Source organism: Lathyrus oleraceus, chromosome 2, assembly GCF_024323335.1.
Source record: "Lathyrus oleraceus cultivar Zhongwan6 chromosome 2, CAAS_Psat_ZW6_1.0, whole genome shotgun sequence".
Taxonomy (NCBI): Eukaryota; Viridiplantae; Streptophyta; class Magnoliopsida; order Fabales; family Fabaceae; genus Lathyrus; species Lathyrus oleraceus.
This window is the reverse complement of record NC_066580.1, coordinates 338,121,284-338,136,554: the sequence shown is the minus strand read 5'-3', so window position 1 is coordinate 338,136,554 and position 15,271 is coordinate 338,121,284. Positions and strand designations below refer to the sequence as shown.

The following is a 15,271-nucleotide window of genomic DNA, read 5'->3' as shown; positions in this document are numbered from 1 at the left end:
TGTATCAGGAGGATAATTGACCTGAAAAATAAAGTTAGCTTCATGCTACGTCATGATGCATGAGATGCAAATGTTGTATGCATGCGTGTGCTGTGAAATGATGTAATGAATAAATGCGAACATTGTATGCATGTATGTGTTATGAAATGATGTAATGAATGCACTATGCGTCTGAAACGTTCTTCCAGGGGACTCTACTGGGGAAATAAATCTCAGTCTTCTGGTCGGAGATATTTGTATTGATGACCCTGTCTCAGCTGGGGGTATTTGATTTTTATCTGATGGCAGAAACATTCGGCAGAGCTTGGCCGAGGGTAGAAGAGATGACCAGTTTGTCTAGTGATGCCAATTTCTTCTGGGGAATAACTGGCGTTGCCGGGGAATAGAATTAGCAACGAATTCATTGGGAAGCGTGATTAGACCTTCTCCTCGATCCTGAAGTCGTGTAGTAATTGCCATTACTATTCTAGGCATGCATTTTTTGTAAACATTGATCATATTCAAATGCATAAATCAATTCAAATTAAATCAATGGACGTTTACGCAAACAAAACAGAAAAGCAAAAACGGAATCATCTTTTTGGAAATAAAATTGTATTGATTTTGAAAGAGGGCCTGTAAACAGGCAATTTGAGTACAAGGAGACATAAATCCTAGTAAGAGGAAATTGTTAGGAGAACAAAGATAAAGCTATGCAGAAAAAGCCCTATCGATTCTAATTCCACTACTGTCATTATGTCTTCAAGCATCTCATCTCCTGCTGTCGGATAGAAGTGATTGGCTTGTTCAATCCCTTGAACTTGGTTGAAGCTGACAGAGAACGGGACATAGTCATACGCTTTAATCCCTAATTTTTGCCTGGACCGCCTTTTCAGGTTTTCAGTCCACCGGGATACCCTTTTTTGCTCAAGCCGCCTTTTCAAGTTTTCGACTTGCCGGGTGTACGTTTTTATATGTTTATCCCTAATTTTTGCCCGAACCCTTTTGGTTCGCCGGGATGCCCTTACTTTTTCCTAGGTACGTCGACCTAGCGGGTGTCTTCTATGCGTAGTATTTTTTTGACTATGTCCGCGTTTACAGGATGCGGGAAATCTTCGCCATCCATTGTAGCAAGTATCATGGCTCCACCAGAGAATACTTACAAATGGCCCTTCGTATGTGGGAGTCCCTTTGCCCCTGGGATCACTCTGTGGTAGAATGATACGCTTGGTCACCAAGTCGCCAAGTTGGTACACCTGTCTCTTGACTCTTTTATTAAATGCCTGGGTCATGCGCTTCTGATATATCTGCCCATGACAAACAGCCGCAAGTCTCTTCTCATCAATCAAATTTATCTGATCGAGTCGAGTCTGAATCCATTCATCCTCATCTAAGCTTGCCTCTCTCCTGATTCTTAGAGGGGGAATCTGAATTTCCACTGGTAAAACGGCTTCCATTCCGTAGACTAAAGAGAACGGAGTTGCCCCTGTCGAAGTGCGCACTGAAGTGCGATAACCATGAAGAGCAAAGGGTAACATCTCATGCCAGTCTTTGTATGTTACTGTCATTTTTTGTATGATCTTCTTGATATTGTTAGCAGTCTCCACGGCGCCGTTCATCCTTGGCCAGTACGGAGAAGAGTTATGGTTTTTTTTTATTATTTTGAACTGCGTGCAGAGTTCAGTTTAGTACCATTATCAGTGATAACTCTCTCGGGAGACAGCAGGTTCCTCAAATAGATATTTGGTAGAATCCATCTTAGAAGTCAATAAAGTGGTATGATTCAACATATACTGTCTTAGTCGGCGAGCAGCCTAAGCCAAAGCACAGCAAGCTTTCTCGGGCCGTGAGTATCTTGTTTCACAGTCGGTACCTTTTGCTAAGGCAGTGTATGACATGCTCTTTTCGACCAGACTCGTCATGTTGCCCCAGCACACCCTATTGAATTTTCTAACACGGTCAAATACATGGTTAGAGGTCTTCCTTCAACTGGTAGCATCAGAATTGGAGGTTCCTGGAGATATTTCTTGATTTTGTCGTTCATCATTCCATACCATCTCTTGATTTTTCTTTTTTGGTAATTTGAAGATGGGTTTGCAGGTAGCAGTCAAATGTGGAATGAATCGGGCAATGTAATTCAAGTGTCCCAAGAAACCTCTGACCTCTTTCTTGTCTATTTCAGTACCCAAATTTATAATTTCAATTGATTCCTCATTGTAACACCTCAAAATTTGCCCTCCTCTCTTGGGACTAGCTTAACATATTGCATATCATGTGGTTACATTGTGCAAGTCATCCTCACAAGTCTTGATCAGAAGATGAAGAGGTTATGTGCAAGCTAGGGTTTCATTGGACTGGTCATTAATCATCTGAGGATGTGGAGGTCCAAATTAGGGTTTTGTGGTTCTCAAGGAGATTGGTCTTCATCTTGTTTGAAATGGTGCATCATCATCATCATGGTTCATTGTTTCTGAGCATGTTCAAGTCATCTGTCAACCAGAAAGTCAACTGCAAAGTCAACTGTGGATTTGGAGGTGGGAAGTGATTAGAAATACTTCATTCATGTCCAAAAGAGGTTTATTCATCATGTCAAACATCTACCTTGAGGATTTTGAAGCCAGATCAAGAGTTTCCCAAATGGAAAGTGATATGTAATTTGAAAGTTTCCAAAGAATGGCAAGTTTTGGACCAACTTCAGCGTGACTTTCCAACATCAAAAAGGCTTAAAATGCAATTTTGTTGAACATGAAAGTTGTAGATCTTTCTCTCCCATTTCCAAAAAGTCCAAGATCATGAGAATCGGATGAACGGTTGAGGAGATATGATTAAATTACCACCGAGCGTGCATGGCAAAATTTTCCATGTATCGATACATACGAATTTCGCATCGATGCATGGAAGGCAAAAAGTGCTATGTATCGATGCATACGAGTTATGTGTCGATGCATACTGTTAAAAAGTGCTATGTATTGATACAAACAAGTTATGTGTCGATCCGTACTGTTAAAAAATGCTATGTATTGATACGTACGAGTTATGTATCGATCCATACTGTTAAAAAGTGCTACGCATTGATGCATACGAGTTATGCATCGATGCGTACTGTTAAAAATGAGTTATGCATTGATGCAGGAGCTTTTGTATCAACACACAACTCTGTTTTGATCTTGCATTTGCCTCTAAACATCAAATGTGACTTGCTTGAGCTGCAATTACACTGTTACATTGGCTGGTTCGGCAAAGGACATTTTGGCCTTTTCACATGAAATGCATTTTTGCTAATCACTTTGATTTTGGTAATTGTGATTAGCAAAGTGGATTAAGCTTGGTATATAATGTTAATCATAACAGAATTTGATCACATTTCACATTCTCCAAGATCTGTAACCACTTTTCCCTCCATTTTCTCACAATTCTCTCAAGAACTTCATCAACATTTTTCATCAAATCTTCATCAATTCTCAACCAAATTGAGTGATTCCTTTTGATTCGTGCTCCATGAACCTAGATCTACAACTGTTTTGGTGAATTCATGCAAGAACCATCAAGAATCGTGACTGTTCATGTTGTGCATAACAATGGCGTTTTGAGAATTCTCACACCTGGAGCAACATTGAGCTAAGATAGCTTCTTCAATCATCTTCCTATACCTCAATCATCATCTGTTTGGAGCTTTGGCATCGTGAATCATCAAGATCAACAGTTGTCATCAACACAAGGTACTTTTTCGAATCTCACCATTGCTCGAACTATGCTAGGGTTTAGAAAGGTCTTGGAATGTAGATGAACATGATGTGATTAGTTTTTGAATTGGTTAACTGTGGAGAGAGTAATCGCGTTTGGAAGTTTGACGTGCGTTTCTTCTTTGGATCGATCCCTTCGCCATGGTTAGAATTAGGTTGAATGAGTTACATGTTCATGTTCCTTGTGGAGAGACGGTTCTTTTGATGTGCCATTTGTTCGTTTTGGTGAATGTTTGTTCATATGCATTTCTGGTGATTTCTGATGAAGAACGATGAAGTTCTTGCAATTTTCTGGAAAATATGCATGTTTGATCCATTATTTCCCTTGCCTGGCTTTTGAATCATGTTTACCGCCTGTTTGAGCCAATCAGGAAGCGCCATTGCTTCTGTTCCAGACGGTGTCGTTTTGGCTTGAGGCTTTAATATTACAAAAATGCCATTGCTGTATTTAATTAATTATATTATTTCATTTCTTTTTTCATTTTATTTTCATTTGATGCCATGAACTTAGAAAAATCATAGAGGATTCATTTCTTATCCAATTTTGGTGAGATTTTTTGCATAATACTCCTGATGATGTGTAGAATTTGATTATGATTTTTGTGGATTTTTTGCATGTGTAGAAAATTAATTGGCCTAGGGTTTGATTGTATGTGTCACATTTGTACATGTTTTGCCAAATCCTTCATGAAATGCTCATACTTATAAAGAAATGAATGAAAAGTTTTGTGCTTATTCTGGACATGTTGATGGTGATTTCCATGTAAAGTTTATGATTTTTGGATACTTGGTGATGGAGATATGATTTTTTGAAGTAAGGTGTGACAATTTGTGTCACACCAAGCTAGGTCATCTTTCTGATTTTATTTGCCTGGCCTAGAAATGTTGAATTGCTCCAATTTTTTGCATGAATGATCATTGATATGTCAAGATAACATGTGAATTTTGCTGGGATTTTTGGTTGCATTTTCAAATTGATTGATAATTTTCTTCTCTGTTGGTTCATTTTGCAACATTGTGTGACACATGTTTGTATTTCTTTTGTGAAATTCTCATATGGTATTGGATGAAGATGGAATTTGTCATGAGCATTCTAGAGACACTGTAGGACATCATGGTTTTGATCCCATTCATTTCTAATATGTTGTCACTGTTTTATGAATTATTGAAGATGATGCTTATGTGGATGCCTTGAATTGGTTTGTATAATTGTGTCTGGACTTCTTGATTTTCATTGACCTACTTTCTTTTGTCCAATTGAGCTGAAAATTGACATGCTATACATTGAATGTGTCCTGTTTAGGTGTGAATTTTTGTGGAATTAATTGAATTGTTTTGGTATGCTTTTGAGTGAGATAGTTCTGTTTGGTCATTTGAAGTTGCAAATTGCATGATTGATGTTAAATTGTGCATGAAATGATAATGGTGAAGGATATGAGCATGGGACCAATTGCATTTGCTTTTGATTTGTTTGAATATGATTTTGGATGAGTTGCACTTGCTGTTTAGAATTTTTTATCCCATTTGGACCCTAGGCTTGGCCTAGTGGTCTAGTTTCTCACATTTGGTTTGGATTTTCAGGTTAAAAGTGCAAAAGGCTTGAGGAGAGAAATGGAAATTGAAAATTGAATTTGTTTGATGTTGTCCAATAACATGTCTTTGTTTTGTAGGTTGTGAGGCTTGAGCTTGGGCTTATAGCTTGCACTTGTGTGCATTGACTTATGTTGTCTGTATAGATTAACATTTGTTGTTTACTGTTTGTCTGTCTGAGTACTGATGATACTTGATTGATTTCAGGTACATTAAGTTGCTTACAGTTCTTTAAGAACTTGCTTGCTGCTGCTTGGTTTTTAAACCAATTGAGGTAGGACTTCTATTCTTCATGTAGTCTGGAAGACCTGGCCTGTTACTTGGCCAGGCAACTGTCTGAAGTCCTCCTTAAGAGACGATGTTTGTGGTTGTTTACATTTGTGCCCAAGCAGGTAAAGACCTCTATGAGGCAATTGGTGGATCAAAGGGATATGCAATCTATCCCCCACTATTCTGTTGAGTCGTCCCTCTGCTCACACGGCTGTGTGTTGATGCATTGGGACACAAACCCAAGATCTTGTGTTGTTGCACAATCGAGTCAGAGTCTTGAGCATAGAAGGGTCCCCCCATTCTGGACCCACGCTCCTTTGTCTGAAGCTCTCCCTGGTCAGGGATAAGAGCTGTGAAGTCTAATCTTCACTCACCTTTCATCTGCTTCACCTTAGCCCCGCAATGGCAAGGTTAAGAGCGAATACTACCCATGTACAGATGACTTGCTTCGGCAGTCAAACCCATTGTTTGAGCCCCACTTGACTGGTTATAGTGTGTGCTTTGTGAATATTTGTTTGCTCTGTTTGCTTGTATGCTTGTATGCTTGTTTTCCTGGATAGGATTAGCTTGCAGTTGTGCAAGTAGGTAGAAACCACAACGTAGGGCAATGATGCATGATAACACTAGGCTCGAGTACAACTCCCTGGTAGTGTGTCTCCCCTTGGTTTCTGGCTAGATTTTCTTTCCCTTTCGGGGGAACTACATCGCCCTGATCCTCGTGCCAGACGAGGTATGTAGGCAGGAGACCGTGCGAGGTCTCTCCGGGCACTTTTTTTCTTTTTGTGTGTGTTTGCTTGTTATATTCTTGTGTGTCAGGATATGGACGTAAGCCCAGCGATTGGCTGTACGTATCCTGATTGTGTTTGTTTGGTTCGGAAGCTGACGTAATTCCATCGAGTGGTTGTCGGGTTCCAGGTTTGCCTGTGGGTGTGTGTGTCTTGTTTGGCGTGCGTGAGCCGAACTACGGCAGCTCTGATTCTCGTTCCAGACGAGATACGTAGGCATAAGATGCGATGTCCTATCGAGCTCTCTTCCTCTTAACCCCACCCGTGTTGTCTTCGGTGCGTGTGTGTGTGGTGTTTTAGCAACCTTTTCTTTTCTTAGAGCGTGGATCCCGTCGAGTACGACGGACGTGAGGGGTGCTAATACCTTCCCCTTGCGTAACCGACTCCCTTACCCTTTCTCTTTGGTCGCGAGACCATTTCCTTTCCAGGTTTCTCTGAGCGTTTCCTTTCCCTATTTTGGGATAAATAACGCGCAGTGGCGGCTCTGTGTTGTTTTTTTGTTTCAGCCCGCCGGTTGTTTTTCGCGGATGCGACACTCATGCGGTTGTATGGTCTTTTCTTCTTGTAGTACCAGTCTGGCAAGTTCTCCAGGGACTTCACAATCTTCCTCACTTCCATCCTCGGCTTGGTAGATCGGATTTCCAAAGTCATAGTGAACAGTAGTGGAACTATTATCAACAGGATCCAGAGTGGATATGGATACGCAATTTGTTACGTGAGTGTGTGCAAGAAAACATAGCTTGCTTGGAAGATGACAAGAAAGATAAAGAGCACAATATTTGAATGCAAAAAGTCCATTGATTTATTGAATGTAAATATGCTTATGAAAATGACAAACCCTTAAAATTAGCTATTATGCCCCGGGTATAGACACAATGCTTTGAAACACAGAAATAGCAATAACAATTACTCCTGGCTAAAGGAAATCGGGATAGTGTCTTCAGCTTTCCAATTATTGAGTCCGTCACCAAATGTTGGGTAGACCCAGCTATCCAGGTCGCAATCGCTGTCAGCATCCTCTATAGCATTAAGAGTTTTGTCATGATTAGGCAGAGGAGCAGTGATGACATTAGGAGTCTCCGGAGGATCAAATTCAAATTCCCCAGCGTCGATCATATCCTGAATCTTGTTCTTCAACAACCAACAATCGTTTGTATCGTGCCCGGGGCTATCGGAGTGATATGCACACCTGGCGTTGGGATTATAACTAGGAGAAGTAGTGTTGGGTTTTGCAGGAGGATCTCTGAGGGTAATTAAATTTGCTTTTAGCATACCCTGCAGTGCTTGTGCTAAAGTCATATTGATCTTCGTAAACTGCCTTCTTCCCGGGTTAATGTGACTCACAGATTTCTGGTCCTTTTTCTTCTCGAGCAAGAGAGCCTTCAGTTCTTCCTGCCCCTTGGATAAGTTCAAGATCATCTCCTGGAGTTGAGCATTCTGAGCATGGAGATCTTTGAGAGTTTGCTCGAGGTCCATTTTTCTGTTTGGAGGAAAACCGTGAGAACATTGATCCCTTTAGAGTACATGTTATGCAATGTTATGTCATGCTATGCAATGTATGAAATGTTTTCAATGTTTAAAGTCCTTGAAATGGTTAGTACAATGCCATGATGTTAGGATGTTATGATGTTATGATGTTATGATGTTGAATAAATAACAAGCCCAAATAAGTCACACAACAATCATCCCTAAGTTTTAAGGCTTGCATGAGTTCCATAGGTAAGTACCCTCCCCACTGAAGTTTGGTTGGTTCAACCTGTCCTAGATTAGTAACCGGGTTCTAGAAGGATCTCAAATCATCGACCTTTCCTTAAGTCCACTTCAGTGCAACACCAAGTGGTTGACCAAAATTTCCTTAAAGTCCAATCTCAAAGAGTGTAGTATCGAGTCTCAACCAACCTCAGTCGGAACCGAAGCCAGTTATCTCACTACTTTCTAATGGCTAGGATGAGTCAATTAGGGTTCTAAAGGTCTGGTTAATGCTTTGATGACACCACGCGGAAGCCAAATTTTCCTCAAGTAAACATGAGGAACATCAGGACACCCAAAGTGTCACATTAACCGTAGCCATCATTTTAACCATTCCAGTATACGCCGGATAGTCGCGATGATCTATTGCTACTTACCTAAGGTACACTAGATCCGGGTGTAGGACCTTTCACTCAACAATACCCTTAAAAGAAGGAACAATTTAAAACATAAATGATTTTTTAAGGTGACCTCTCTTTGTAGTCCCCAGCAGAGTCACCAGTTCTGTCATACGGTGAACTGACTTTAGGTGTTTTGCTTTGAATCGCAATGTCGCGGATAGCAAGAGTCGCCACCGACTTTTCTTTTATCCAATAAGGAAAGGTGGAAAAGAACAGGAAAGACCTTAATTTAGATTCTTAGGTTCGGGAGGTACATTATACAAAGGGAAGGTGTTAGCACCCTTTGTATCCATGGTTATCCATGGGCTCTTAATTGCTCAATCATTTATGTTTTTTTCTAGCTGGAAAAAAGTGTTTGAGACATGTTTAGGAAAGGTTTTGAAAAGGAGAATTTAACTTTGTAATGATTCTTGTATGAATGTATACAAAGTGGTTATCTCGTTTAGTTTTGAAAGTTGTTTAGAAAAATATAACTCGGTAATGATTCTAGTATGAATGTATACCAAGTGGTGATTTTCTAAAAGATGTTTTGAAAGGTGTGGAGTGTGAGAAATATTTTAGGTTATGAATAAGCAATTAAGACTTATACCTATCCAAGGTCTTTACGGGCATTTCCTATCCTTATGAGGATAAAACTGTCCTTACTATTGAGGAGTAAGTAGTTTTATCCTTTGGATGTAAAAGGGTCATCGTAGGGTCATCGATTGGTCATTGAAGGCAACAGTTGTGAGGATACCTTAGCATTCGAAGGGACGATCATCATTTAACCGTAGGCTACACCGAAGGGTCATCGAGGGACAAAGGCAACGTTCGAGGGACTATGATGATTTAACCGAAGGGTCTTTGCTAAGTGTATCCCCATATTCGCGGGACATGACCATAATACCGTAATATCGTAGGGTAACAAAGAGAGGTCCAAGATCACTTATTTAAAGGCAAAGTTTTAGAATTAATTAGATAGCCGTAATCAATTAGATAATTAGGTCCACATTAAAATTGATGAAATCAATACATTAAAATCAGCTAGGTAATTTAGGATGAATCTCCACAAGGGTATCCCACACATAAGGTGGAATACCTAGCCGGCCGTTTCCTCGGGAATATGTAAGCCTTTACACAATTCAGCACACGGGTTAGAACATCGAGATAAAGTACAATTGAAAATTGCACCATAAAGTAAACACAACAGTCATAGGGTCAGGCCAAATGATGCAGAATTATAATAAATCTTGGTTAGATAGACATAAGGCAGAATAGAAAAGAAACAAAACAGCCACTGTCCCGTTCGCTCCTGTTTCGCCTAGCGAAGGCTTAGCGAGTGCTCGCTACAGGCTCACTTAGCGATGTGCTAGCGAGCGGCTACGGGTTTTGAATTTGACAGCAGCATGATCTCCGGAACCTGAACTTTATGGCATTTAATTACAGGAATAACATGGACAAACATTCAAGATATTCAGGCATACTTAAATTCACATGTGAAATCAAATTACATATCCCAAACTTTAATCATGATGCCCTATGTATGTAGAGATTACCGATTAAAAGCATAAAACAGTAGTGATGCACAAACCTGTTTGCAACTGAGCTGCGATGTTGAGAGGACTGATCACTCTTGGTATCGGATGGAGTTGGGCGGCGGTAGCTTCGGCGCGGATGAGCGGCCTTCAGGGTTTCTTTACTCGGAATATTCTAAGTTGATCTCCAGGGTTTCTATGCCAGGGTTTCCGTCCGTCTTCGTCTGTTTTTCCTCCCCCCTCTTTCTGACTGAAGCTTGGCTATTTATAATGCCCTTGTTGTGACCTAATGGGCTCAGAATGAAGCCCAAAAATTCTGATATTCGCAAACTTCGCTAGGCGAGCGTGTAGCGAAGGGTTCGCTAGGCGAAGGATATGCTCGCCTAGCGAGCAGGCCATCTGTGACCTAATGGGCTCAGAATGAAGCCCAATAATTCTGGTATTCGCATGCTTCGCTAGGCGAAGGAGTTGCTCGCCTAGCGAGCAAGCTAGTTCGGGCCTTTTTCTAGATTGGGTCTGTTGTGAGCTGGGCTTTTGTTCCTTTAAGGTCAGTGCCTTGCAGAATAAGTTGGAGTGCCTTGAAAAATGCCTTGTAATATTGACGGGAAAATTTTGGGGTATGACATGATGCCAAGTTGTTTTAGCCAAAAATTTGCCAAAGGGGGAGTTTGTAGATGTTTTTGATTGGCTGCATTTTATGTTAAAACAGCTACTGTACTTAGATGTCTTGACTGATGTCATGACATGCTTAAGTAGTATGCTGCAGGATTAGCTAATATAGGATTTACTGAATGTCAAACTGGATGTTATGACATTCATCCCTGACAACAGATACTGAATTATAGACTAATCAGTTTTTCTATCATAGTTTAGTATTTAGTTCAGGCTGATTTTCTGTTCTGTTATGACAGTCATTCAATACAGGATTTACTGAATGTCAAACTGGATGTTATGACATTCATCCCTGACAGCAGATACTGAACTATAGGCTAGTTGGTTTTTCTATTATGGTTCAGTATTTATCTCAGGCTGTTTTTCAGGAGAATAACAGACCTAGCACATAGCCTAGTGTCTGGATGTCAAACTGAATGTTACGACATTCATTCCTGACAGCAGATACTGAATTATAGGCCAGTTAGTTTTTTTGGTATAGTTCAGTATTTATTACAGCTCAGTATTTCTTTCAGACTGGTTTTCAGGAGAATAACAGAGTTAACATATGGCCTATGTTCTGGACGTCAAACTGAATGTTACGACATTCATTCCTGACAGCATATGCTAAATTGTAGGTTGTTCAGTTTTTCTGTTTCAGCAGTTCTCTCATGCTATTCATTAGGGAGTCAACAGCTGATCTAAAATCCAGGAAAGAAACAACTGAGCTACAATTAATAGACCTAACAAATAGCCTATTTGTTAGCACCCTAATATGTGGAAATTAGGTTAACTTGCCTAACCTTAATTTTAGGAAATACAAGTACAAGGCCCAAATCCAGTTGGGTGTTTAGGTTATAAATAGCAGATTGTAACCTAGGTTTTGTAAGCCTCAAACAATGAAAAATTAGGGGTGTGTGTGAGGTAAACCTCCCAACCTGTGGGAAGGTTACCATGTGTTTCTCAGTGCTCGAAGGCATGAGATTATTTGTAACTCAAAACCTGTAGGTAAGAGTTTGTTATGGTCTTGAACGAAGTTGTGAAGCAAGTTCAAGTTGTTTAGAATTACATTGTAATTGTAGTGATAACTGGAGGTTTCTATCTAGGAGTTCCTAGGTATAGATTGCATTGGGTAGGGATTAAGTGAAGAGTTGTAAACGGGGGAGTTTAACTCTGAATTAATACTGCTGATAGTGGATCTTCTTCCTGGATTGGTATGCCCCCAGAGTAGGTGATGTTGCACCGAACTGGGTTAACAATTACTTGTGTTTGTACCTTCTGCACATTATAATTATGTCTGTTATAAAATAAGGTCAACCTGTAATGCTGTAACAGGTGATGTTCAAATCAATGTTGAGACATCATGCTGATAACTGTGCAGGGTCAACACAAGTAAGTGCTATGTTTGATCTCTGCTGTGTCTTTGTGCCAGATGGAAAGAACTGGGTGTTCTTCCTTACTATGGTGATATAGTAGCAGATGTCGTGACATCTGTGAATGTGTGCACATTAGTACTGGATTTTAATTGTATAACTATCTTGCTGTTTTAGTGACAATGTTGGATCAGATGTCATGACTTGGAGTAGAACATATGAACTCTGACTTTACCAGAATTTCAATTGGTATCAGAGCAGGCATCATGTTCTGTTTCTGGATGAGATCCATGGGTGATACTTTCTGGTATCTTGCAAGGAGTTATGTCAGTACTGTTGGTGGAACCTGTGGAAGGTTCTGTGATTCCCATGAATGGTCCCTTGAAGTAGGTGGTTGGACTATTCATGACAGGAACTATGTGTACCTGGCTCTGGAGGTTGGCAATTGGCCTTTATGTGGTACAACTGTGCTAGTATTGAAACATATTCAAACTTGGTATGTTCTTGGAGGCTGATCTGGTGAAGTGTGTGGTCATAGGTTGAGTTGTATTATGATTTCCGCTGCATAATACCTGGCAAAACTCAAACTCTGATGTAGTTTCCCCTCATGTGGATGAAAGGCTGCTGTATTCAAGATGCATAATACCTGGATTTTAATTGTATAACTATCTTGCTGTTTTAGTGACAATGTTGGATCAGATGTCATGACTTGGAGTAGAACATCTGAACTCTGACTTTACCAGAATTTCAGGGGGGTATTGGGACAAGATCGTTGAGATAAGATCCCTTTTTGTTGAAGGTACTCCTGAAACTCATGAGATATATACTCACCTCCATAGTCAGATCAAAAATTTTTCGCACTTTCTTGAAATTGAGTTTCAACATATGTCAAAAACTTCTGAAACATAGAGAACACTTCAGACTTAGATCGAAGAAAATATATCCAAGTAAAACGACTGTAGTCATCAATAAATGTGACAAAATATTTATAGTGAGCATGAGATGCTGCAGGAGACATTCCCCACACATCACTATGAATCATCTCAAAACAAGTGGAGGCACGATGAGCACCTGATGGAAAAGGAAGTGTTTTACTTTTAGCCAATTTGCAAACAGAACATGAAATAGAAGCAGTACAAACATGTTTATTTCCCAACAAACCAGTTTTAAATAAATGAGACAAAACAAATGAATTTGGATGGCCCAATTTTCTATGTCAATCCTCATAAGAGTTCAAAACACTATTACTAGCAAAAGATAAATGATTAGAGCTAACACAATCACGAGACATAGTTCCTTGAGTAAGCAGATGTTGTTCTTCCCTGCGAAGTTCACCAACACAAGTATCCAAAGAAGGAACAAGATTCCTATTTAGCAAAGCACCTCTGACAACCTCAAATTCTAAACGAAGTTTCATGAGAAATTGATCTCGCCCGCTGGTGTATAATAGTGGAGTCTTTTGTCCAGAGATTTAGAAAACCATAATAGTATTCTTGAATAGACAAGTCACCTTGTTTATAGTTGACTATGTCTAGCTCTAACTGAAACCGTTTTGCCGAATTATCCTGGTTATAAATGCGCTTCAAAGAATTCCACATTTCTTGAGCAGTTGAAAAAGAGCGCAAATTATTGATCATCTGAGGATCAATACTGTTGAGAATCCAAGTGATGATTTGAGAATCTTTAGTTTCCCACACATCTAAAGCAGTTTTCTTCCTCGGTGCCTTAGAAACATCATCTAAGTGACTCCATAATCCCTTTCCTCTAACATACATCTTAAATTGAAATTCCCATGCCGAATAATTTTTGCCGGTAAAACGGACACAAAAATTATCTCTTTCTTTTTCGGAAGCCATCTAAGTTAGTATGCAACAAGATTCAAGCTCACTAATTGATAAATTATTATAATAATAATAATTATTATAATAATTATTATGATTATAATAATAATCCAGCAACAGTAAACAAACCAAATACTCCACGAACAGTATAGTGTCCACAATCCACAAACAGTGCAACAAGAAGATAACCAAGATAATCCACGAACCGAACAATCCATAATCCACAAACAAAGCAAATGCGATTTTGAAGAAGCGGCAGAATCAAAAGATAATCACGATCAAGAATCTCAAACCAAGAACATCCAAGAACAAAAAAAAATCAAAATTGCAACCGAAAAAAAAACTAAACACGATCGAGAATCACGATTTGGGAAAAGGATCGCAAAACAAACCGAAGCCCTAACCCTAGAATCACGATGAAATCTCCACGAAACAAATTCCACGTTGATCGATCAGAGACCCATAAACGATGAACAACAAAACTCGATCAGAACCAGAAAATCACATGTTTGATCGCGAGGCTAATACCATGTCAGGAAAATAGGTTTCATCCCTCTCTCATTATTATTTCTGGTATATATAGAGGTTACAGAATTATACAAGTAATTACACTAATTAATTATATTTAATGCGAATAAATCAATTTCTGATTTGTTTCCCTTATTCTAGGAACAAACCCTTAATTTATGAATAAACTAATTCCTATTCACACAGAATACCGATAACGATGTAAATTAAAAGGTATAGTACCTTCTTACAAAGGAATCTTATGATCAAAGCCATCACGCTTAGGAGGAAGTTGTTGTGGCTCCTTAAAAATGTTTGGAAACATTTCAAGAAGTTGTTGAATTTCCACAAGCATAACAGAATTAACTGCAGCAGTATTCAATAAATGGCAAGTTGGAAGGAATGATCAGTTGAGGGTGTGGCACATCCATAGCCAAAAAAACACAATTCATAGATAAGGCGTCGTTGGAGATAAGTTGAACTCCAGGAGTCTTAGCACCTCTAAGACTAATCTTCTTGCCTTTAACAGAAAATTCCATGTGCAAACGATCTAAATCCCAAAGGATAGGACCCAAGGATTTCAACCATTGTATGCCTAGAATTAAATCACAACAAACCAGTGGAAGAACAATGACATCAGTGACAAAAACTATTTGTTGAATGGACCATTGAAATTTTCTGCAAATCTAGGGAGCCTCAGGTTGGTGACCACCACCTCCTGTAATAGATAAAGGTGTGATAGCCTCTAATTTGCAGCCAAGCTTCCTAGCCATTTCCAAATCCAAAAAATTATGCGTGCTACCACTGTCAAGTAAACTTATGCGTGTTACCAACTCCAGATCGGATCTCGTGATACTAATTGATACAA

General features: G+C 39.5%; 1 protein-coding gene across 1 annotated transcript; it reads right to left on the bottom strand.

Annotated features, from left to right (window-relative positions):
* Nucleotides 1–13,271: 13,271 nt before the first annotated feature.
* On the bottom strand, nucleotides 13,272–13,911 carry LOC127123121 (uncharacterized). Its single transcript, XM_051053378.1, has 2 exons — nucleotides 13,566–13,911; nucleotides 13,272–13,456 (listed from the first exon to the last, which is right to left on the bottom strand). The coding sequence occupies exons 1-2, from the start codon at nucleotides 13,909–13,911 to the stop codon at nucleotides 13,272–13,274; spliced, it is 531 nt and encodes a 176-aa protein (XP_050909335.1).
* Nucleotides 13,912–15,271: the final 1,360 nt, after the last annotated feature.

Coding starts and splice junctions, on each gene's coding strand:
- LOC127123121 (XM_051053378.1), bottom strand. CDS start 13,911: ATGGCTTCCGAAAAAGAAAGAGATAATTTTTGTGTCCGTTTTACCGGC. Junction 13,457..13,565: donor CATAGTCAACTATAAACAAG/GTGACTTGTCTA, acceptor AACTTCGTTTAG/AATTTGAGGTTGTCAGAGGT.